This window comes from Hylobates moloch, unplaced genomic scaffold (genome assembly GCF_009828535.3).
Source record: "Hylobates moloch isolate HMO894 unplaced genomic scaffold, HMol_V3 SCAFFOLD_4, whole genome shotgun sequence".
NCBI classification, from domain to species: Eukaryota; Metazoa; Chordata; class Mammalia; order Primates; family Hylobatidae; genus Hylobates; species Hylobates moloch.
The window spans coordinates 16,126,345-16,151,963 of record NW_026652279.1 but is presented as its reverse complement, the minus strand read 5'-3'; the positions used below and the strand labels follow the sequence as shown (position 1 = coordinate 16,151,963).

The 25,619-nt window shown below is 39.1% G+C and overlaps 1 protein-coding gene across 2 annotated transcripts in view; it reads left to right on the top strand.

Annotated features, from left to right (window-relative positions):
• Nucleotides 1-25,619, top strand: part of CNTN3 (contactin 3) — a 348,715-nt gene that overhangs the window by 306,878 nt on the left and 16,218 nt on the right. The window contains exons 14-20 of one of the 2 annotated variants that reach the window (XM_032149509.1): nucleotides 203-320; nucleotides 1,217-1,375; nucleotides 1,475-1,624; nucleotides 3,087-3,157; nucleotides 4,842-5,076; nucleotides 7,806-7,921; nucleotides 18,922-19,108. In XM_032149509.1, coding sequence (XP_032005400.1) covers nucleotides 203-320; nucleotides 1,217-1,375; nucleotides 1,475-1,624; nucleotides 3,087-3,157; nucleotides 4,842-5,076; nucleotides 7,806-7,921; nucleotides 18,922-19,108 — 1,036 coding nt within the window. The remainder of the gene's footprint in view (nucleotides 1-202; nucleotides 321-1,216; nucleotides 1,376-1,474; nucleotides 1,625-3,086; nucleotides 3,158-4,841; nucleotides 5,077-7,805; nucleotides 7,922-18,921; nucleotides 19,109-25,619) is intronic. The other variant, XM_058437166.1, reaches the window with a different exon arrangement.

The following is a 25,619-nucleotide window of genomic DNA, read 5'->3' as shown; positions in this document are numbered from 1 at the left end:
TGCCGTCATGTATGGTTTTTAACTTGTTTTTATTTCCATACATTCCATTGTAGCAATCTACTCTCTTACACCACCTTGGTTTGCTCCCTAAATATAGTTTTCATTGCAATGTTGTTGTTTTTGGCCATAGACTTCTAACTTCTTTGTGTTTTTTTTTTAAAAAAAAAAAAAACAGTGTATTCATTACCTGTTTTCCCAACAGAGTTCATCTGGTGATTTAATGATCAGAAACATTCAGCTGAAACACAGTGGGAAATATGTTTGTATGGTGCAAACGGGGGTGGACAGTGTTTCATCTGCTGCTGACCTCATAGTAAGAGGTAAAACATTTATGCCTCCTTGAGTTTGTAACTTCACATCTTAACAGCATTCCTTACTGGAGGAAAAACCATGATGAGATAGTATGTGAGCATACGAGTTATAATATTGATTTCATCCGCACTCATAGACCACAGAATATGACAATAGGGGTGAGTGCTAATTCAAAGAAATAAAAATCTGAACTCTGCCCTTCAAATAGCTCTCACTGTAATTGCCATTCCGCAGCTGCTGCCAAGCTGATGTGTTTTTTTTGAGCATGTCGTTAATTCAGTGATTGTATTTAATTTGAAAGAGAATATTGTGCTGTGTGTTTGCTTCCAAAATAATCAGGATTTGGGAATAATTGTATGTAGGACAATTTTCTAAAAATAGAAAAAAAGTATTAGGATTATTCAGAATGACTGAGAAAATTTGCCAACCTGAGCTGCTGTCCAGGATACTGATTTGCTACTGGGCTGAAAAATGACCAGAGTGTTTCATAAAATAAAACACATCTAGATATCAGATTGGGAACTACAGAGATAAACCAGTGGATTAAAGGGAAAGGCATCACACCAGGAGAAAAGGACACTGAATTTAGAAAGGTACAGGAATCCTGCTGAACAGAGGCTTTAAAAAAAAAAAAAAGTGAATATCATCTGCAATCAGAGAGTATTACGGTTTGGGAATTACTGCCTCACATCCAAATTTAAGATCTAACAACAGACATGCAGGGAGGGGGAGTAGAGGGAAGTAGTTGTTCTATTACCAGGTAAATGGCCTTTTCCCTAAGTGCTTTTGAAATTGGGAAAAGTCAGAGATATTGAAGTGGTCATGTGACATTCTCTTCTCTTTGATGGGAGAGGATGACATTTATGGAATTGCTACCCAGTGTTTCCATTTGTGCCTTCCTTAGGTTCACCTGGACCACCAGAAAATGTGAAAGTAGATGAAATTACAGATACAACAGCCCAACTCTCTTGGAAAGAAGGTAAAGACAACCATAGCCCAGTTATATCCTATTCTATCCAGGCTCGGACACCTTTCTCCGTGGGTTGGCAAACCGTCACAACAGGTAAAGGGGGAGAGGCAGATGTCATCTGCACATGTATAAACGGATTTCAAGTCAATGCTAAAGCAGGCAGACTCTTACCTCTGAAATATTCCTTTGTAGTGCCTGAGGTCATCGATGGGAAAACACACACAGCCACTGTAGTTGAGTTAAACCCATGGGTGGAATATGAATTTCGGGTTGTAGCCAGTAACAAAATTGGAGGTGGAGAACCAAGTTTGCCCTCAGAAAAAGTAAGAACTGAAGAGGCAGGTTAGTGTTTTTGTTTTCTGAGTAACGGATTAATAGATTTCTGTGTACTTCCGTTTCCCTTGGCCCTGAACTCCAGGCCAGCAGGGAGTCGGCCTCAATAATCCATTGTTGCAATTATCTGACCTTTCTAATGGCAGAACCGGCCATATGGCATTTGTCAAAAGAAACACATGGAAGTGATTCTGATGTAGTGTGACATTTCTAAGAGTTCAGTTCATTGTAAACGATCATTAGTGCATGTTGGGTGAATATGTTTTTGTCACTTAAGGTTGTAATTACTATCTGACATAGTTACCCTGTTAACAAGGGAAGTGCTGTTTTCATTTATAACAAGCATTGACAAATTGGTAGGATAATGACATTTGGGAGTTCTGCTGCTAGGAAATCTCATTTTGCCACCAAGCTTAGTGAACGAGCTTAAGCAATTGATGAATAGGTATATTTTGTCACTTCAAGTGTTGAATTAAGAAAGAATCATTGATAGGAATTTCCATGTGAGACAACTATTCACATAGACCATAAGACTGCTTTTACTATTCTAAAAATATCCTAGCATTAAAACTCAAACTAGAAAGTGTACATAGCATCGCATTATAGGGACAATTGAGACCTAAAGATTGCCTTTTCAGAATCTGTAATATTACTTAGTATTAACTAAAATGAAGTTTGAAATAGAGCGGGTATATCACTTTAGGAACTCAGCTAAGATGGAAGTCATCAAATATGTTTCAGTAATTTTCATGATGCTGTTTCACTCACAACAATGCACATAATGTTTATGTTAGGAAATATGAGAAATAGAGGAACTGTGCTTGTCCTGGTGTTCTGGTCATTTGTTCACACAAAACATATTTTAGGGAGCACCCTCTCTGTGCTCAGCACTTTCTAGCTGTTGCAAGTACAGCTGTGACCATAGCAAAGACCCACCTTCATGGGACTTACATTCTAGCTGTGTCGTGGGGTTCACTAAGCCTAAAGTTCTCAGTGTGAGAATCTGATGCTCCTGTGAAGTTTATAAATAATACCTCAGAACAAGATTCGAGGGTTTGAGTCTGGGTCATCCTTACATATAGGCAATGTTGTTCTCAGAATTATATTCTACTTGGAATAGTCACAAGCTAAACATTCATGCTGGATTGATTTCCCATCATCTCCGGTGAATCACTTTTTCTTGTTTTATTAACTCTCATACTAGCAAAGTATCTTCCAACTTGGTCATGTTTTTATTACTGTTTGAGAGGTTCTGAATTTTTTTATGATTTCATGTAAATATGTTGTTTGATGATCTCATAAAAATATGTAAATATATATAATATATAAGTATTATGTACATAAACACCCATATGTATGAATAATATGCCAATGATGAAATTATTTTAAATTTTAAAAAATTGCATTGTCTTTTAGATAAATATTACTAAATGCAAGTACCATTTCATCTCTGTTTCTCTGACCTGTGCAGTTCCAGAAGTGCCTCCTTCTGAAGTCAACGGAGGAGGTGGAAGCCGGTCTGAACTTGTAATAACCTGGGATGTAAGTGTTTGGGCAGCATCTTCCCCATTAGGGTGTTGCTGTTCCCATGATCTTTATGGTTTCCCAGGTGGTGGTGCCAATGGTGCAGCTCGTGCTGGTGGTGGTGCTGGGGGTGTGGCTGGTGGGTGCTGCTGCTGCTGGTGGTAATATAGGTGGTGGTGGTGGGGTTAGTGGTAGTGGGGCTGGTGGTGGTGGTTGTAGCCCTAGTAGCTAATATTTTTTGATACTTTCTCTGAGCCATCCACTGTTCCCAGCATTTAGCATATATTTTCCTCATGTCATCCTTGCAACAATTTACAGATGAAAATACTCAGGCTCGGATATAAGAAATAATTTGCCCAGGGTCACCTGGTTGGTAGACAGAGAGATGAGTTATGTTGTGGCTGTTGCCCCCCAAGCTCCCCGTATGACTTTCCAAGCAGCTGTGCAGGCCCCACTGGTGAAGTCACCTATTCCAACAGGTGCTTGAGTTTGTTTCTTTCCTGGCCGTTCTCTCAGCCATTGGCTTACATCATCAGTAGGAGAAAGGTTAATAGGTTTTAAGTCAAAAAGTACTAGAATTACTTGCAGTTTTTGAAGATGTTGATGATCTGTCAATAAAATTTTTGACATGACTTAAGTATAGCTTTGAGTTTAACTCGTTAATATTTTTTTTCCTTTTTTTTGAGACAGTCTTGCTCTGTTGCCCAGTCTGGAGTGCAGTGGTGCAATCTCGGCTCACTGCAACCTCCACCTCCTGGGTTCAGGTGATTCTCCCACCTCAACCTCCCAAATAGCTAGAATTACAGGCATGTGCCACCATGCGCAGGTAATTTTTGTATTTTTAGTAGAGACGGGGTTTTGCTATGTTGGCCAGGCTGCTCTCAAACTCCTAATCTCAAATGGTCCAGCTGCCTTGGCCTCCCAAAGTGCTAGAGTTACAGGGATGTAATTCGTTAATTTATAAATCAGTATCTACTTCCTTTTTTTTTTTTTTTTTGTTTGATGGAGTCTCTCTCTGTCACCCAGGAGTGGCGTGATATTGGCTCATTGCAATCTCTGCCTCACAGATTCAAGCAATTCTCCTGCCTCAGCCTCCCGAGTAGCTGGGACTACAGGCACATGCCACCATGCCTGGCTTATTTTTGTATTTCGAGTAGAGACAGGGTTTCACCATATTGGACTGGCTGGTCTCAAACTCCTGACCTCATGATGGCCACTTGCCTTGGCCTCCCAAAGTGCTGGGATTACAGGCGTGAGCCACCGTACCGGGCCTTTTTTTTTTTTTTTTTTTTTCAGTTTTACTTAATTGTTCTTAATCACCATTTCAATGTTTCTTCTCATAAAGTCAACATTAAGAATTAGATAATTTTTATTTGACTTAAGAGATCAGATATTTTCAACTGAAAGTATATCTTACTATTAGAAACTCAGACTTCAGCCATAAGATGATCAGCTATCTGAATAATCACAGAAAATTCCAGTTCATTATCTGGATGGTTATGAAATGGTGACATATGTCTGTTTAAAAGCAGCTGACATGACTCTCCTGCTGATGTTTTTCTCCTTTTTTCATCCAACTGCTTAATACAATGTAGTTGATTATTTGATGACTTTTACAAATAAATGCCTGTGGATTACAGCTACATTCATTTTTGCCTTGCCCTTATGTGTAAGGGTGATTCAGTATGTCTTTCCTTTATAGCCAGTCCCTGAAGAACTACAGAATGGTGAAGGTTTTGGGTATGTTGTTGCTTTCCGCCCTCTTGGGGTTACCACCTGGATCCAGACAGTGGTGACATCCCCCGACACCCCAAGATATGTCTTTAGGAATGAAAGCATCGTGCCATATTCACCATATGAAGTTAAAGTGGGTGTTTATAATAACAAAGGTGAAGGACCATTTAGCCCAGTGACAACAGTGTTCTCTGCAGAAGAAGGTATGGAAAACATGACTGTGTATCAGTTCCGCCTAATAATAATTATTTGTGCTCCAAAAACTGATTTGGAGTCTCGTTTTGACTTCAAATCTATTTATTCCAAAGAACAATGATCTAGGTAGTAGTTAGATTCCCACTGCAAGTCATAAAGATCAATCATAAATGACTTGAAGTATAAGACTTAATGGATAGTTAGAGGATGTAGCTGTGAAAGGAAAATAAAACCTCAGGACCCCAGTTCACTAGGCCAAAAGGAAGAAATTAAGCTGAAAGCCGAGTCATGCAACAAAATGCCTTTGCTTTTGTTCCTAACCAGATAGCTACAGATAAAAGGTTAAATCTCTCTACAGGTAGCTACTCTATGTTCGCCTTGCCTTATGTGAAGTGCTGATTTACTGAGCAGGAGACCTAAGTGATTAGCCTCCTATCTGCTCCTTTTCCCTTGCAACACGTGGATTACCATACCCTTCCTCTTTCCACTCCAGCCCACTCCAAATATTAAAGCCCTCAGATTCACCTTTGGAAATGGACACAGACCACAGACTGTTTCTGTGAACCCGTTTTTTTGTTTTTTTGTTTTTTTGTTTTTTTTTCTTCTGGGCATGTCCTTAACACCTTGGTAAAATAAATCACAAAATTGGTTGAGACCTGTCTCAGATCATAACCATCAATTTAAAAATCTGTTTATGAGGAACACTTCCTACGTTCCAGCTTGTGAAGCAAGGAAAATGACAGCCTTACCTTGAGGTAATAAAAATACACCCCTTGGAGCTACCCTAGTCCTAAGTTGCACAGTGGTTCCCATGGCCTGAGAAAAGGATGTTACTGGATGAACAGTCAGGAGCAGTGGTATCTCATTCAACAGATATGCAATGTGCAGGTTGGAGGGATATGAACCTGCTGGTGGAGATACAGACATACTTCACTCTGGACCCATTCCGTTTCTTTGCCTTTCTTTTATACCTGTCTCAGATATTGAGACATCTACATTTTGTCTCATGACTGCTTTAGAAAATAATCAAGGTAAAAGAATTATACAAAGTTGCCATTTCATAGATCAGCAAAAACTATTGGCCATCTCATGTAGTTCTACAAAAAAAAAATGGCAGAAACTAACATGTATTGAAGTTTTACTACCTGCCAGACATTACCTAATTTGATATTTCAAATAAAAAATATAGGCACTATTATTTCCGATTTACAAATGGGAAAATGGAAGCCTTGTAAAAGAGAGTAATAAATTTGCCAAAATTCCTAATAGTGAGTGGTACAGCCAGTATTTTAACCAAGGGCCTTTGCCCTTAACTATTCTGAGCTCACGAAATATATCAGTGTACCCCCTACCCTCCAGACCTGACGGTAAGTTGCAAAAAGTGGCCTGCAGTTGTCACTCCTAAGAATAGTAAGTAGAGTTGATTTTTCTTCGGATCCCCGCCCCTATTCTTGTCTTCTCACTTTTGGTTGAGTTCTGAGAGGGATCTTTTTTTTAGGACTATAAAAGTCTTTGCAGAAGAGTCTTAAATTCATAGCCACGCGTCATTTCTAAAAGCTGCCAGGGATTGCAAGGGCAAGTCAGGGGTCTGGCGAGTGATGGCAATTATCCAGGGAGTTTTCGGACCCTGTTTACCTGTGCATCCAGGACCTAGGTGCTGGCAACTGGAAAAGAGGGGCAGCAACAGCCTCTTACCCATTGTTGCCTCCCTCATTTTTCTTCTCCTGTTATCATTTTTGCTCCCACTGAAGAGTTAGCTAAAAGTCTTTCTGTTCAAACATGAAAAATGAATTGGGCTTACCTAAGAAAGGAGCAAAAGATTTCTGTGAAATCTACTAGGGTGTCTCTGTGAATCCAAGGGAGAGTTATGCAGCAAACCTCACAAAGAACTTTAATCAGAGAAGCCCTGTAACCTCAGAAAATGGTCTGCTCCTCTAGAGCACCTGCACTGGATCGATGGGCTCCAAGTACTCCTCGACTCTCCAAACCAAGTTTCAAATTATCAGGAGAGACGATCTAAGAGGCCCAACCTTAGACCAGGAATTCGTCTTAGCATCAAGCCACCTTGTCTGAGAAGCAGGATCATTTGACAGAGAAATGCACCTGAGGGAGGGGAAATTCCTGCTCAGAGCTGGGTCCTGAGAGGGGAGAACCACTGTGAACCCCATAGAATCTCAACAGTGCTTATTGCAAAGGGGAATCTTCTTGCTATATAATAAGCCACCTGCATTTCTATCTACTCTTTCAAAACAGCATGCCATGCACCACATTCCAGTTGTCTCTGTTGGCCTCGCTGGAGAAGGTACTCACTCAGTGTTTATTGTGTAAATGAGCGTTACTTAACTTAGACCTTTGTTTGGCAAAATGAAAACTAAGTAGCATTTGTGGGCAGAGAAGTTCCCAAGCAGTAGGAATGAGACGAAGGGAAGGAAATAAAGACAAGGTGAGGAGAAGACAGGCAAAAACAGGAAGATAAGGAAGATGCCAAGAAAGAGGTGCAAGGGAGGAAAGTATAGGTTGCCACGGCTGTTTAGCAAAGAAAAGCCTTTGGCTATGATGCCATCTTTTCCTAAGAAACGGAAATGGACCAGTGTCTCTATTTTCAACATATGGTGCCAGAATATTTCATACAATTTTCAAATATGTAAAAATGCTTTTATAAAAATAAGAACGTTAATCTGTGTTTTAAACTAACTGCCAAAATTATCATCATATTTCAATATCTGTTTCCGAACAGAGCCTACAGTGGCCCCATCTCAAGTCTCTGCAAATAGCCTATCTTCCTCAGAAATTGAGGTTTCATGGAACACCATTCCTTGGAAGTTGAGCAATGGACATTTACTGGGCTATGAGGTAATTTCTTTTTGGATTAAATTGTGTATGTGTGTTACCATGCTACTTTGTCTGCTTGCATTTAAAACAATGACCTCTTATTTGAAGTTTGTCTTTGGCCGAAATTTTTTTATCAACACGTTGTTTCATCTGATGTTCAATGTATACTGAATTTAACCAGTTGAATGAAAATAGCATTAGTTGGAGTAGAAAAGGAATAAAAAAGGATATGAAAGGAAATCACGTATCATGTGGGCCAAATATTTTAGATGGGTTGACTAAAAAATAAGGGCGAGATTGAATTGCAGTATTAAGTTCATAGAGTACTTTCGTCAACAGGAAGCCACTGTCCTCCAGCTCTTTGTCTTAGTTTCTTGGTGGCTTTGTTACATTCTGGGATTCTTTTATAGGCTCTAGAGAAGCCAGCTGTCTATAAGATACTTTGAGCCTTCAAAGACCTCTCTGTTTAGTGAAATAGGATGAAACATCTGAAACAGAGGATAATGTAAGACCAAATATAATGAAGGTCTGACTAGGTCACCCAAACAGGAAATGTTTGCATTGTCAAGAAGGATGGGACATGTTGAAAGTCTTCATAAGGGTAGTAAGGCTTAACAGGACTTTCAAGGGAAAGTAAGTAAAGGTGGAAGGAGTGGAAAACATTCTGGATTAGCCATGGCATGATGAAAAAGCAGAGGAGTAGAGGCCCACCTGCCAAAGGTTCCTGTTTGGAAAGGTGACTTCAGATAGGCATGGGAGGACCAGGTCACAGGTGGCTTTAAAGGCTAAGAATAACCATTTGAACTGGGTCCCCTATTTAGTAGTGAGCAGTTAGAGGAAACTGGGAGCAGCAGAGCTGAGAACTGGCAAGATAAATAAAATTCAAAGAAGATTTTGCCAACAATGACATTGTGGGATTCATAGTTGTGATTTCATCCCACCCACAGCTGTCTTCTTATGAAGCTTCCCTTCAAGCTTGCCTGAGGAAGCGTGTAACTCCTGATTCAGTGGCAGGCTTACACGGGCAGGTTTGCATCACAGGGGCCAGGTACCCCTCCACTTGCCAACACACCTTCAAATGAGGGCTCCAGGATGGTGTCTTGATCAAATGTAAATTCTCTGTGGACTGTGAAGCCTAGCAAGTCAGATTCTTGTTTGAGATATTTAAATAAGAAATTATAGAGATTATAGTTAGTGAATGTAATGCAGTAGTGTGTCAAATTTAGGGCTCAGTTCAGACTTCTCAAACTAAGGCCATGGACAGGCAGGACAAAGCTAATCTGCAGAGATGAGATACACTCTCATGCATACCTTAAGAATGGAGGAGACAAGGGCCCGTGGAATGTGCAAGAGGGCAGAATAAGCCAGGTGTGATGGCTTGCACCTGTAATCCCAATACTTTGAGAGGCAAATGCAGGAGGACTGCTTGAGCCCAGGATTTCAAGACTAGTTTGGGCAACTTAGTGAGACCCCCATCTCAACAAAATATACAAAAATCAGCCAGGCATGGTGACACATGCCTGTAGTCCTAGTTACTTGGGAGGCTGAGATGGGAGAATTGCTTGAGCCCAGGAGGTCAAGTCTTCAGTGAGCCGTCATCCTGCCATTGTACTGTAGCCTGGATGACAGACTGAGATTCTATCTCAAAAAAAGTTGGGGGCAGCCAGAATAAAATAGCTCTTTGACAGTCATTCAGTTCTCAAATGACTTGGCCTTACTCTTTTTCATAATGTAACCTTGCCCTTCTTTTTAATAGATTCTCCTTATATTTGAACTGCCTTGAGAGAGTTTCTGTTCCTTCCAACCAAACAAGCATTGACTTGAATTAATATTAACAAGTTAAGAAAAGAAAGGATAAGGAATAGAGCAATGATGCTCAAAGTATGGACTGTGAACCCCCTACAACAGAATTACCTGAAGGTGTTAAAATTGAGCTCCCACAGCTCTCCCAGAACCCACTCAATCCAAACATTTGGGACCAGGTCTTGTTAGTGTATATTTTTAGTAACTATCTGTAAGGAAACATCTTCCTGCACACTTAAACATAATAAACACTGGTCTTGACACAGCGAAGCCTGATCAGAGACAGAATAGTCCAGACTTAAGGAAGAGAAAGAGAGTATGAAGAAGTAAAACACCACATAAATACAGGAGAACAACTTAATCCGCATCTTTTAAAGGAAGCCAAGAACGGCTGGATGCAAGATTCCTTTAATTCCATGACAATGGATGTAAGCAATGAAAGATGATGGGGAGCCAACAGTAGCTCCCTTTTGGTTACAGAACTGGCAGTGGCATTGGCAATGGAGGTAAAGGTATATGGGATGGAAGGAGCACAGCTGTAAGGGAGTGTGGCTCTGAGGCCAGTCCCATAGCAAATCGCAATTCTACCACTTGCCACCTGTGTTGGGAAAATTACATAAACTCTGTGAGCCTCATTTTCCTCACCTGTAGAATGGGAACAATAATAGGCCTAACCTCAGTAGGCTATTGGGAGGATTGGATAAGATTAGTTATGTAATGAGATTCTCATAATTTCTGGCTCTTTATTTATTTATTTACCTATCTATTTATTTTTGAGATGGAGTTTCACTCTTGTTGCCCAGGCTGGAGTGCAGTGGCATGATCTCGGCTCCCCACAACCTCCCCATCCCAGGTTCAAGCGATTCTCCTGCCTCAGCCTCTCGAGTAGCTGGGATTACAGGCGTGCGCCACCATGCCCAGCTAATTTTTGTATTTTTTAGTAGAGATGGGGTTTCTCCATGTTGGTCAGTCTAGTCTCGAACTCTCAACCTCAGGTGATCTGCCTGCCTTGGCCTCCCAAAGTGTTGGGATTACAGGCGTGAGCCACTGCACCTGGCCAATTTCTGGCTCATGATAATAAGCAGTCAGTAGGTGTGAGACATCCCTCAGAAGAATTTCTGAGACATTAATGTATCTATTTCTCCCCAGTAAATATTCTGTAGCAAATAATTGACGGTAAGCTCCCTTAACTCAAGGGATTATGCCAAAAGCTATCAAAAGGAGTTGCCTGCAAGAGCAGGCAAACTCCTTCCTAGCTTTGTTTCAAAAGTTCAGGCCATTAGGCAGATTGTTCCATGTTTCTTGGAGGGTCAGAGGAGAGAAATTGCAACTGAGGAAAACATAGAAGAGAAATTTCCAATGACATTGGCAGAAATAAATGTCTGAAGTTTACAAAGCCTCCTGGGGCCTACATCTTTCTAAGGCAGTACCCAGGTTGACGGCAAGATTGAACAACTGTGTTTCCCACGCTCAGCAGTGATTTCTCACTCGCCAAACATGGCCCCCAGCTGCTAGAATTAAAGGGCTCAAATCAAACACAAAAATAAGTGATCTTGGGGGCTTTGGGAAGGGAGCCACAGGAATGACTGTGGCTGAATCTCCCATTAGCTGAGCAGGATATGGAATTCAATGTTTGATCAAATTTATTTAAAGAAAATAAACGAACACTGCCGGGCGTGGTGGCTCACACCTGTAATCCCAGCAGTTTGGGAGGCCGAGGCGAGCGGATCATGAGGTCAGGAGATCGAGACCATCCTGGCTAACACAGTGAAACCCTGTCTCTATCAAAATACAAAAAATTTTTAGTAGAGAGGAACACTTTTATACTGTTGGTGGGAGTGTAAGCTAGTTCAACTATTGTGGAAGACAGTGTGGTGATTCCTCAAGGATCTAGAACTAGAAATACCATTTGACCCAGCCATCCCATTACTGCGTATATACCCAAAGGATTATAAATCATGCTGCTATAAAGACACATGCACACGTATGTTTATTGCGGCACTATTCACAATCGCAAAGACTTGGAACCAGCCCAAATGTCCATCAATGATAAACTAGATTAAGAAAATGTGGCGCATATACACCATGGAATACTATGCAGCCATAAAAAAGGATGAGTTCATGTCCTTTGCAGGGACATGGATGAAGCTGGAAACCATCATTCTCAGCAAACATATCTCAAGGACGGAAAACCAAACACCGCATGTTCTCACTCATAGGTGGGAATTGAACAATGAGAACACTTGGACACAGGGTGGGGAACATCACACACTGAGTCCTGTCGTGAGGTGGGGGAAGGGGGGAGGGATAGCATTTGGAGATATACCTAATGTAAATGACGAGTTAATGGGTGCAGCACACCAACATGGCACATGTATACATATGTAACAAACCTGCACATTGTGCACATGTGCCCTTGAACTTAAAGTATAAAAAAAAAATTAAAAAATTAAAAATAAATAAATAAATAAAAATAAAAAAATTAGCTGGGCATGGTGACAGGTGCCTGTAGTCCCAGCTACTCAGGAGGCTGAGGCAGGAGAATGGCATGAACCAGGGAGGCAGAGCTTGCAGTGAGCCAAGATTGCGCCACTGCACTCCAGCCTGGGCGACAGAGCGAGACTCCGTCTCAAAAAAGAAAAAAAGAAAAAAAAAGAAAATAAATGAACACATATGGAACTCCTTAGATGAGAGACTGACATGCACACTCACCATGAACAATGTTGTCCTTTACAGAAATCATGACAGGATCATAATTCTTGACCTAGTCGTAACTTGTAAAATAGTTAAGAAAAATAAATGGAAGAATATACATGAATGGCTTGTGGGATTCCAAACTGAACAGAGTGCTAGCAGTCGCTGGTGGTTGTTGAACAGCTTAGGGGCAGGTAGATGTTGATTTTTTAATGTAGTCATGCACTACATAATGATATTTCAGTTTAGGACAGACGACATATACAACAGTGGTCCGCTAAGATTATAATACCACAATTTTACTTTACCTTTTCTATGTTTATGTATGTTTGAATATACAAAAATGTACCATTGTGTTACACTTGCCTACAGTATTCAGTACAGTAACATGCTGTACAGGTTTATAGCCTAGGAGCACTACGCTACACCATCTAACATAGGTGTGTAGTAGGTTATACCATGCAAGTTTGCATAATTGCACTCTACAATGTTCACACAATGCAACAACCATCTGATGATACATTTCTCAGAATGTATCCCTGTCATTGTAACACATAACTGTGTATAAATTTAGGTCAATAAGAAGTCATCCAGATAAGGTTGTTTTATAAGAAAGGAGAATTACACCATTATTGGTCACACCAAGAAAGAGAGTTTCACTGAAAGACAGAAAATTTAAAAATCCTCATAGAACCGTCACAGTGTCTAAGTCCACACCATTTTAGAATTAGACAAACCTGTGTTCAGATCTGCTAGTTTGAATACAAACTCTACAAGGAGAAGGTAACTCGGCCTTTTTCTTCATTGATCTATCCCATGTGCCTGGAGTAGTATCTGACATACAGGAGGCATGCAAAAAATATATGTTGATTGAATAGCTGCAGTTTGGGCTCTGCTACCCTGTTGCTGTATGGCCTTGAGCAAGTTGTTCGAGTTCTCCAAGGCTCAGTTAAAATAGATAATAATAACTCACAGCATTGTTTGCATATTAAATGAGATAAAGCAGCTATTGTCAAAATGGCCGAAAGAGACTTCGGGCTTTCACTTTTCTCTGTTTTGAATATTGGGCTTTGGAATGAGATTGTACTGAAGAAAAAAAAAGCAAACCAGTGAAGTAACATATTACTATAGCACAATCCCAGTGTGGGACCCAGTGGCCACCATTTCTAATGCATGCTGATATTGCCATCAAAGTGGGGCACAGAAAGATGAGAAGAGCTATGGGAAAATGGGACTTTCTTGAAATTAATTACATGTTGAAATGCATTGCCGCTTGCCTGTTTGTGTAAAGAGTAGCAAATAGAATGTCCAAATGTAGCATGAATACAGTATTGAAAGGAAACAACGATTAAACATTTCTTCCCCAAATGCTTGGTAAGTATAAAGAAAAATGAAACAAGCTGAAAGAAGTACTAATTGGGAAAATCTTACAAAATAATTTATGTAATTACACCAAGATAAAAATATGTCTTTTCTTAGTTTCAGTAATGATTTAAAAATTAACCTTGGTAGGGGGAGAAGGACTTGGCAGAGTATTTAATTATCAGTCGTGTGGCTAACTTTCTGGGTTGCAGTTTCCCCAGTTTGGCTTTAAAATTGTTAATAGCTCCTTCCTTTCTCTTATCTCAGTGAGGGTTGATCATGTGCCATGTGGCATGCTGAGCACACATCATCGTTAGCATCTAGACTAATTTTCTTTCTGATTTGACCAAGCAGTAGTTGAGAAGCTCGTTTCCCTGGGCTCCAATTTATTTCATCAGCTAAGCCGTTACACTCAGGCTCAGATCTTTTCTGGTGCCCTTTTGGGTAGGAACAAGAGATACAGACATGATGAAGAGAGGCAGAAGCCTTTAAGTTCATGGATCCTGGGTGCCTGAGGAATGAAAGCTCCCACGTTCTAGTGCAGTATCTACAGTCCATTTCTTTAAAGTCCTCTGTTTTGAAAGAACCAAATTTGGGAGAATGATCTTGATAAATGATTAAAACAAGTCTACACTTGTGAAATGACACAGATTAGCATATTTTGGAGGAATCAATCTTTTTTTTAAGTTTGGCAGAAGAATGTAATTAATGTGCCATAATAGAATGCCAAACTTAAACTTCATTGATGCCTTCTTCCAGCCTCCTGTTCCAAACAGCTGTATGGAATGTGTTCCTAATATTTCACATTAGAATGAAAGATGATGTAGGTCAGGCGTGGTGGCTCACACTTGTAATCCCAGCGCTTTGGGAGGCCGAGGAGGGTGGATCACCTTAGGTCAGGAGTTCGAGTCCAGGATGGCCAACATGGTGAGAGACCCTGTCTCTACTAAAAAAACAAAAATTAGCCAGGCATGGTGGCAGGCACCTATAATCCCTGCTATTCAGAAGGTTGAGGCAGGATAATTGCTTGAACCCAGGAGGTGGAGATTGCAGTGAGCCAAGATCGTGCCACTGCACTCCAGCCTGAGCAACACAGTGAGACTCTGTCTCAAAAAAAAAAAAAAAAGAGAAAAGAAAAGAAAAAAGATGTCAAATATGTGAGTACTTTTTTGAGACTCTGAAAATCTCACTGTAAAAAAAAAGACGTATGCATTAGGTCTAATTCCCTGCAATCGGGCAAAGAATTCACTCTAGCACAAGTTGAATGCACATGGGAAAATAGGATACAGACAATTGAGGCATACTGAAACAAATATGACAGGCAAAAATGCATTCAAGTGAGTATAATGCAGACTTTTGAAGAGGGTCAAAGGGTTGGTTTTACTGGAGAGAGCCATAGCAGTAGCCTTTCGTGAGTGAGGGTTGCCTAAATGGTGCTGTTGTCTTTATTAGGCAAAGATATTCCGTACCAAATGGTGGCTCAGCATTGGGGAATGCAGGGTAATAAATATCCCAGCCTCTCTTTGCTTCCACCCTCCCATCACCAGCATCCTATTACCTACACCCAGCTAGAAGCCACAGGGCAAAGGAGCCAGAATGACAATAGTTCATACCAGTCAGCTCTCCTAGGGACTGAGAGCAGAGTGAAGAAGAGTGGAAGACAGATCTGGAGTTGTCTTCCTAAAAGACCTTTAATGCATTTTTACCTGCTTTCTATTTATTTAAATGTGTCTGGTCTAACTGCTAAGTTAAAATATTTGTCTTTGAAAATCTGTAAGTATGAACATAATTCTTTTTGTCTATTAAAAGAGTATTTTTGATATAATACCTATTCTTTAATGGCTGAACAATGCCATTTTAATAGATTATTTTTACAAGCTGCATTTCATTTTTAAATTTAAATTAAGTGACATCTCTGATGCAGTGGTATTAAGGACTCTTCACAATAAGAACATTCTTTTTTGGAAAAATCAAATTACTGGAACTAATAGGGATATTTTTAATTCTGATATTTCTCAACTGTGTTTCTGTTTACTTACCCAAATAAAAATATATTGGTTTGTGAAATGGTTTTATGATTCTGAAGGAAAAAAAAAAATTGTATTGCCTTATCAAGAAATTGGAGTTTTGATGTCTCGTGGATGAATACAGTATTGAGACTTGAGTACATAGCCTGGTGAATCTCTGCCATAGGAAGGAGGGAGGCATTTTTAAACTATATTCAGGTCATTCAACAATTAACAGAGACATAGATCAATGGAACAGAACAGAGCCCTCAGAAATAATGCCGCACATCTACAACTATCTGATCTTTGACAAACCTGACAAAAGCAAGCAATGGGATAAGGATTCCCTATTTAATAAATGATGCTGGGAAAACTGGCTAGCCATATGTAGAAAGCTGAAACTAGATCCCTTCCTTATGCCTTATACAAAAATTAATTCAAGATGGATTAAAGACTTACATGTTAGACCTAAAACCATAAAAACCCTAGAAGAAAACCTAGGCAATACCATTCAGGACATAGGCATGGGCAAGGTCTTCATGTCTAAAACACCAAAAGCAATGGCAACAAAAGCCAAAATTGAGAAATGGGATCTAATTAAACTAAAGAGCTTCTGCACAGCAAAAGAAACTACTGTTAGAGTGAACAGGCAACCTACAAAATGGGAGAAAATTTTCACAACCTACTCATCTGACAAAGGGCTAGTATCCAGAATCTACAACAAACTCAAACAAATTTACAAGAAAAAAACAAACAACCCTATCAAAAAGTGGGCAAAGGACATGAACAGACACTTCTCCAAAGAAGACATTTCTGCAGCCAAAAAACACATGCAAAAATGCTCATCATCACTGGCCATCAGAGAAATGCAAATCAAAACCACAGTGAGATACCATCTCACACCAGTTAGAATGGCCATCATTAAAAAGTCAGGAAACAACAGGTGCTGGAGTGGATGTGGAGAAATAGGAACACTTTTACACTGTTGGTGGGACTGTAAACTAGTTCAACCATTGTGGAAGTCAGTGTGGCGATTCCTCAGGGATCTAGAACTAGAAATACCATTTGACCCAGCCATCCCATTACTGGGTATATACCCAAAGGACTATAAATCATGCTGCTATAAAGACACATGCACACGTATGTTTATTGCGGCACTATTCACAATAGCAAAGACTTGGAACCAACCCAAATGTCCAACAACGATAGACTGGATTAAGAAAATGTGGCACATATACACCATGGAATACTATGCAGCCATAAAAAAATGATGAGTTAATGTCCTTTGTAGGGACATGGATGAAACTGGAAACCATCATTCTCAGTAAACTATCGCAAGGACAAAAAAACCAAACACCGCATGTTCTCACTCATAGGTGGGAATTGAACAATGAGAACACATGGACACAGGAAGGGGAACATCACACTCAGGGGACTGTTGTGGGGTGGGGGAAGGGGGGAGGGAGAGCACTAGGAGATATACCTAATGCTAAATGACGAGTTTATGGGTGCAGCACACCAACATGGCGCATGGATACATATGTAACAAACCCTGCACACTGTGCACATGTACCTTAAAACTTAAAGTATAATAATAATAATAATAATAATAATAAATTCAACAGCAGTTAATGGTTGGTATGTACAGGCTTTGCTGCGAGCAGTTAAAGATATGGTGATAACCAAGACAGACAAGCCTCTGCCTCAGGTGTGTGAATCCACCTTAACATCCTTTCCCTCCTGCTGTCTGCTGGGTGAGGAAATGCAGTTAATTCCTGTCCCAGGTGCACATCCTCACTGGCAAACCAAGGCATAGTCACCCACGACTGCTCAAGAAGATAGCCTGTATCTCTCAGGTGTCCAGCAATGAAAAATGATTGCGAACCACAATTCAGTCTTAACAACCCTCTCCCCGGGAGTGGGTTTGCCTTTTATTTTTCCTGCACTAAACTCAGAGTGAATTTGCAGTAGGAAAATTGCTGCGTTTCTTCAGTTCTGGAAAATTATCAGCCTTTTTCCCTTTGAATATTGGTTTTTCCTCAGTCTCTCCTTCTGGAACTCCAGTTAGAACTTTTCATTCTACCTTCAGTGTCTCTTAACTTTGCTTTTGTAATGTTTATTTCTTTATACGGGCTCTGTTCTGGGTTAATTAATTCCCTTTTCCACCATAAGTCTTCAGCTTAATTCTATCACTGATTTTATTTTTTTAATAATTGTAATTTTTTAGGTCTAAGAGCCCTGCGTGTTATTTTTCAAATCTGATATTTTTTTAAATCTTCTGTCATTGCATAGTAGATTCAGTTTCTTCTTTAGTAAATCTAGACATTTTAAACAGAGTTATTTTAAAATTTGTTTCAGATCAGCGTATTCCATCTTGTCTTCCACTGGTTGGGTCTGCTGACATTTTCTTGCTAGCATGGTTCCTCGTATGCTTTGTAATATTTGTCTCTCTGCTTATCTTTCGTAGATGCTACCTTCATCTTCTGTCAACCTTACATTCACTCTTTTCTGAACAATTACACTTCCAAATTTTGTTCCCTCAGCCTAGACACTTTTTCTTCTCCATCCCTGTACTGTAGTTGTGCCTGTCAAATCCAGATTAGCACAGAGATAGTCTGTTCTTTCAGTTGTAGTACTTTGACTATTTAAATCCAAAACACAACTAAGAAGGAAAACGAGGTTATCTTTTGTATTTCTTTCTTTTTTCCACATTTTTAAAAAATGATCTGGCTTGTGTAAACATTTTTGAGCAAAATTTTATAGAACACAGTAATACTTACAGAAAATTGGCAATATTAATAACACTTTGTTCCTATTTTTAATTTTTTACATATATATATATAGATATATATATATCTCCCCTTCATTCTCCCACTTATAATATCATAGTCTGGCTTGCTCAGCACTTGTTCTGTTTGAATTTATCTGGTTCATATATTTATTTGTTCATTATTTTTCTCCTCCTAGAGTCCCTTTTCTCTGTCTTCACTGCTGTGACACACAGCCTAACACAGCACCTAGCACATAGTAGGTCTTCAGTAAATATTTGTTGAACAAATCAGGAAATAAATCAGTGCCCATTGTAATGAAAATCACTCAATGGAAAGGGCAGAATTTTTTTAAGCCTTCACATGTTTGGTGTCTTCCGCCCACCAGGTGCGGTACTGGAATGGTGGTGGAAAGGAGGAATCATCCAGTAAGGTGAAAGTGGCAGGAAATGAGACATCAGCCAGACTACGGGGCCTGAAGAGCAACCTGGCCTATTACACGGCTGTCCGGGCTTACAACAGCGCCGGCTCCGGGCCGTTTAGCGCCACAGTTAATGTAACCACCAAGAAAACGCGTAAGTATATTCTGATTTCTTTGAATGGTAGGGAAAATAGTTTGCATTAAAAATGATAGCCTTCTCTGTTATTTGAAATGGACAACCCAAGTCATTAGTCTCACTAGATTATATAAACCTAACTCCAAAACCTTAAAACTCAGAGCCACACATACCTTTATCTTCATGATATCCCTAAATCTTTAGGTAGAGTGTGAAAATGAATGTGCACCTTCTGAAAAAATCTTAGTGTGGGGTGTTAGGTTAAATCTATCCCCTTTCCTTTTAAAATAAGATATGCTTAGTTGGGTTTATTTTCATATATTTTTAGTTTCCCAAAGCTTGAGGATTTCTGATAAGCATGAATAATAAGTTAAAATTAATGCCGAAGAATCAGGAGTGATTTTTCCTTCTTTAGCTTTCTTTTCTACATAATTCAAAAAATGACAATGTACATTAAATGGTTATCAGCAAAAGATGATGGTCCTGTGAATGTGTTGATACTTTAAAAAATCTAACCAGAGTTGTCAGTGTTGCTTTCAGAGCTGAGTTTTTGTTAGCTGTGTATTCACAGGTAAATTTGCCAGCTGCAATCATGAGTTACAATGATATTAGTCTACAAGAAAGTCAGTGATTTACAATTTGGGAATGTTCCACACATATTTCAGTTAATCTAATAGCATAGTATACGTTTAATCATTGTGTTTTATTGTTTTATTTGTACTTACTCACAATGCAAATGTTTAAGTTACTATTGTCATTGCCCTCATCATAGCTAATAGTGATTGAAAACATTATGTATCCCAAGTAATTTATGCTCATTCCCACATTTAATCCTCATAACTACTCCCAAGAGGTAGGTGCCATTATTTTCTCTATTTTAAAGGTGATAGAAGTATGGCTTGAAGGGATTAGGTAACTTACCCACAGTGATACCATACTTTTACTTGCAGAAAATTGTTTTCTTAATTTATTTTTCAAATTTCTTAATTGAATAAAAATGTTTGCTTAACTAACTTTATGTAAGAATGAGACAATTTTTATGCTAGGTTGCTAATTTTGTTGATGCATTTCTGTTTCCATATCATTTCCAATTTTTTGAAAACATGCTTTTTTGTCTAAAATTGCAAAGAACTCCAATAATATAAAATTGAATATGATTGGCTAGCATTTTTTATGGTTAACTTAAAGTAACGTGAGACATAATTCTACTACTTTAGATGTTAATTAGCAAGTGTAAATTTGATTAGAGAAGTTTGTGTGTTTATCTTTGTGTTAGCTATGGAAAAAAGAGTGTGGCTAACAATTAGCTAGTACAATGAACATTGCAGAGCACAAATTTAGCAACAAACCGTTTGAATTTCTATAGCAAGACCCATTTGTAAGCAACAGACTAATGTAACAATTTAACATGATCCTTATCTAATTATTATAGGAAGTCTAATCTACCTGTTTTTCATACCACTTGGTTCCTGTTAGACCAAAGAGCACATGGGTTTAGAAATACAGAAACAAAAAAATTCTGTATTTACAACCCTTTACTAAACATGTTTGGTTTTCTCAACAATTCTTACTGAATTAATATGGTCTAAATATACATCATTATTTATATATTCCAAACACAGCATCAATCAAAGATTCTGATTGGAAAAATGTATGCAAACAAGTTTGTCTGGCTCTTTTCTCTGACTTAATAATTGATGTGATTACTTGCTAGAAAATTATGATTGTAAAAGACAGTGTAACATCATGGTGGTATCAGTGAAGAACTTAGTGGATTAGTAAGACAGAAGGAAGAGACTGATTAGAAATCAATAGAAATGTCATGATAACGTACAATGAATGAATGAAAATTTTAAAAAGAAGCAAAATCCCTTTGTAATTTAGAGATAGCGTATAAATGCCCAATCCAAAGTAGAAATTTGCACAAAACAGTGATGCTGATAATTATGGTTGACACTTAATGAGCAATTTCCAGTCATGGTTCTAAGTCATTTTCATGTATTGATTCTTAATTCCCACAGCAATATCATGACTTGAAGGTATTAGTATGCTTACTTTAGAGAGGAGGAAGCTGAGGCATATGGAGGTTATATAACTGTACTGAGATTGCAGAGTAAGTAACAGGATGGGCATCCACATCCATAGTCTTAACCACTATGGTATCCTCTCTTTCAACCATATTGCTAGAATTTCTTCACTCATTTAATACCTTTATTTATTGTGATTTTGCTCTGTGCTTAGGAACTGGGTAAGATGATCACAGGTGGTCATGGCTTCTCTGCTCATGGAGCTTTAGTTTGATGGGAAATCCAGCAACTGAATGAAATCTCTCAAAAACAATGTTCTGCTATTATTCAACTGAATAATAGGAGTTCATCCAGAGTCTTTAGGTTGATCTGTAGATGCTATTAAGGACAATGTCCTACGTTGGGTGGGAAATTCATATAGATCATTAAAATCCCCAGTCATCCTAAAATGGCATATAAAGAACATATGTTAATTTTTAAGTTTTATGTTAATAATTTTTAAATATGTACCAAAATTTCAAGTAAAACAGAATCTCTTAGAGCCATTAATAGTATTGTTACTGGTAGCTCTAAATAGTCTTCCTAAGCTTTGACATGGTTTAACTGCAAATCCTATTTAAAATTTTGGTAAGGCTCTTATGATTATCACTATGAAGAGAATTACTCGTCTGCCTTGGCGTAAAGAGCAGAAAGAACATTTTTGATTACGTGCTTGCTATCTCTCTTCCCCTATGGATTCTAAATTTTACAGGGAAAGAGTCCTTCTGTGTCTCATTTACCCAGCCACAGTGCCCAGCACAAACCCAGCACATAGGAGCAGCATATTAAATGTTGAATGGATGAATGAAACCTAAAGAAGCAAGCCAAACCTCAAGTGCTATTATTAATCAAATGTACTTCCTCTTGACTGCACATTGCAAATTCAAAACATGCTACAGTTCTTTACCATCTCACTTAAAATGTGCAAGTTTCATGTACTCATCATTATGGAATTTTGTATGCAAGGCTTTAAATCAGTACAGATTTTAGATGATATTTCTGATTAATGTAAAGTAACACAAGGATTCTCAAGTACTGTAGCTTCCATTAAACACTTAATTTTTGATATCCAAATACTTGTGTTTTTTAAAAGCATTTTAAAGTTAAACACTAATTAGCCTCTTTAAGTAATCTAAGATGGGTTTCTGTCACTTGCCACCGAAAGAGCAAACTCTCAACAACATCTTTCATCTCAAGGGACTGATGAAGAAAATTTGCAGATGGCTTAAAAATGATAAGTTGCATTAGTTTCTAAAAAGAAACATTGAGAATTTTATGTTGAGTTTGCAAGAGATAATCTGTAGGATAAATATTCTGCTTTGTATAATCAAAAATTCAAGTGGTAATTCTGACATTCAGTATGAATGGATCCAGACACTCAAAACAACATTTGCCAGAATCATGTAATGAGATCTCAAATTTAATAAAACTGAATTCTTGGTTCTCCCCCCAACCCATTTAAATCCTCTCTCTTCTGCGATCGTCCCCATTTCCATAAATTCCACTCCAATGTTTCAGTTACTCAAGCCAAAAATCTCAGAGTCACCCTGGAGTCATTTTCTCTCATACCCTACACTAGATCCAGAATCTTACTTCTAGATTTATCAAGAATTTACCACTTCTGGCCAGGCACGAGGACTCACGCCTGTAATCCTAACACTTTGGGAAGCCAAGGTGGGATGATTGCTTGAGCCCAGGAGTTCGAGACCAGCCTGGGCAGCATAGTGACACTGTCTCACTATGCTGAGACAGAGAAAAATATGAGAATTAACCAGCTGTGGTGGTGTGTGCCTGTACTCCCAGCTACTCAGGAGGCTGAGGTGGGAGGATTGCTTGAGCCTAGGAGATCGATCAGAGCTGCAGTGAACCATAATTGTGCCACTGTACTTCAGCGTGGGCAACAGAGTAAAACCCTGTCTCAAAAAATAATAATAAAAATAAAAAATAAAATATACCCCATTTTACACTGTTGCCACAGCAAGGCAAGCTGCCTCCAACTCTCTCCTGTAGATCAGGGCAATGGCCTCTCACTGTTCATTCTGTTTCTGCCTTTGCCTTGACATCCTGATAATGTCACTTCCCTGTTCAGAACCTTTTTGTCACTTCCCATCCCACTCCAGGTAAATGCTAAATCCTTAAAATGCCCAATGAGGCCTTATACAGTCCACTCCCCAATCTCTGCTCTGACTTATTTCCTATTCTTTTCCACCTTGCTCATTCCACTTTACTTCAGGACCTCTGCATGTACTGTTTCCTGTATGTCGAAAGCTCTTCCTCCAGATACCCACATAATGCACTCCCCCATCTCTTCCACGTCGTCACTCAGATATCACCTGGGTGCCACCTGACTGCAGCTCCACCTTTCCTGATGCCCTCTTCTCTTTCCCTGCTTTATCCTTGTGCATAGCCTCAGAGACACCACACGTACTGTATCTCATGGCTACTCACTTCATCATTGTATCCCCAGGACATCGTTGTGTCCTGCCTTAGCCGGAGTGTCAGCCCCTTCAGGGCAGAGCTATGGCCTGGTTTGATCATTGCTCTGTTCCCAGAGCTCTACTCCAGTGTTTAAGTAATCATAGTCAGTGCCCAATAAGTGTTTGTTGAACAATGACTCTCTCCATCACTGTCTCTGCTCCACGGCAGCATCACTCTAACCAAGTTCTGTCTTCGTGGTAGAAAGATTGCCACCAGCACCTCAAGAGGACTGTTGTCTCTCGGCCAATCACACTGGGAAAAGTGGGCAGCTTCTTTCTGATTATTCTACCCAGAGCTAAGTAGGCTTCTCATTGATTCATCTTGGGCGAACAACCAACTGTTGTTTCCAGTGGTGAGAAAAACTGGACCAGCCTGGCCTGAAACACACACCCAGACTCCCCTGGAACAAGGGGATTCTATATTTTTATGCCTTTGCTAATTATTATATGTGTGAGTATACTTGGGGGAAAAGAAGAATGCCAAATGATACAATCACTTTTGCATTTGAGTCTTTGCTTTTCCAAATGAAATGCTCATCCATGTAAGTGGAGCCAAAATCAGTTACCTGAATGTAAGGAAATCAAGTAGGTATGCCTTTTTTTTTAATTCAACTTTTTTTATTTGTTTTTTAATTTTTGTGGGTACATTGTAGGTGTATATATTTATGGAGTACATGAGATCTTTTGATACAGATATGCAATGTGAAATAAGCACATCAGGAAGAATGAAGTATCCATCCCCTCAAACATTTAGCCTTTGAATTGCAAACAATATAATTACACTCTTTAAGTTATATAAAAATGTACAGTTATTATTGACTATAGTCGCCCTGTTATGCTATCAAATAGTAGGTCTTAGTCATTCTATTTTTTGTCCCCATTAATCTCCACGTATCCCCCTCACCCCAAATCCCTCGCTACCCTTCCCAGCTCCTGGTAATCATCCTTCTACTCTCTCTGTCCATGAGTTCAATTGTTGTGACTTTTATTTTATTATTATTTTTCCATAGATTAGTGGGATACAGGTGGTTTTTGGTCATATGAGTAAGTTTTTTAGTGGTGATTTGTGAGATTGTGGTGCACCCACCCCCTAAGTGGTATACACTGCACCCAATTTGTAGTCTTCTGTCCCTTATCCCCCTCCCAACCTTCCCCCCGAGTCCCGAAAGTCCATTGTATCATTCTTACGCCTTTGCGTCCTCATAGCTAGCTCCCACATATCAATGAGAACATACGATGTTTGGTTTTCCATTCCTGAGTTACTTCATTTAGAATAATAGTCTACTATCTCATCCAGGTCACTGTGAATGCCGTTAATTCATTCCTTTTTATAGCTGAGTAATATTCCATCACATATATATATATACGTATATATGTGTGTGTGTGTAATATATATATATCTCACAGTTTCTTTATGCACTCATTGATTGATGGACATTTGGATGGATTCCACATTTTTGAAATTGTGAATTGTGCTACTGTAAACATGCATGTGCAAGTATTTCTTTCATATGATGACTTTTTTTGCTCTAGGTAGATACCCAGTAGTGGGATTGCTGGATCAAATAGTGTTGCTACTTTTGTTCATTAAGGAATCTCCACACTGTTTTCCACAGTGGTTGTACTAGTTTGCATTTCCACCAGCAGTGTAGAAGTGTTCCCTGATCACCGCATCCACACCAACGTGTACTGTTTTTTGATTTTTTACTGATGGTCATTCTTGTAGGAGTAAGGTGATACGGCATTGTGGTTTTGATTTGCATTCCTTGATCATTAGTGGTGTTGAGCATTTTTTCATATGTTTGTTGGCCATTTGTATATTTTCTTTAGAGAATTGTGTGTTCATGTCCTTCACTCACTTTTGTATGGGATTTTTTGGGTTTTTTTCCTGCTGATTTGAGTTTGTTGTACATTCTGGATATTAGTCCTTTGTCAGATGACTAGATTGTGAAGATTTTCTCCTACTCTTTAGGTTGTCTGTTTACT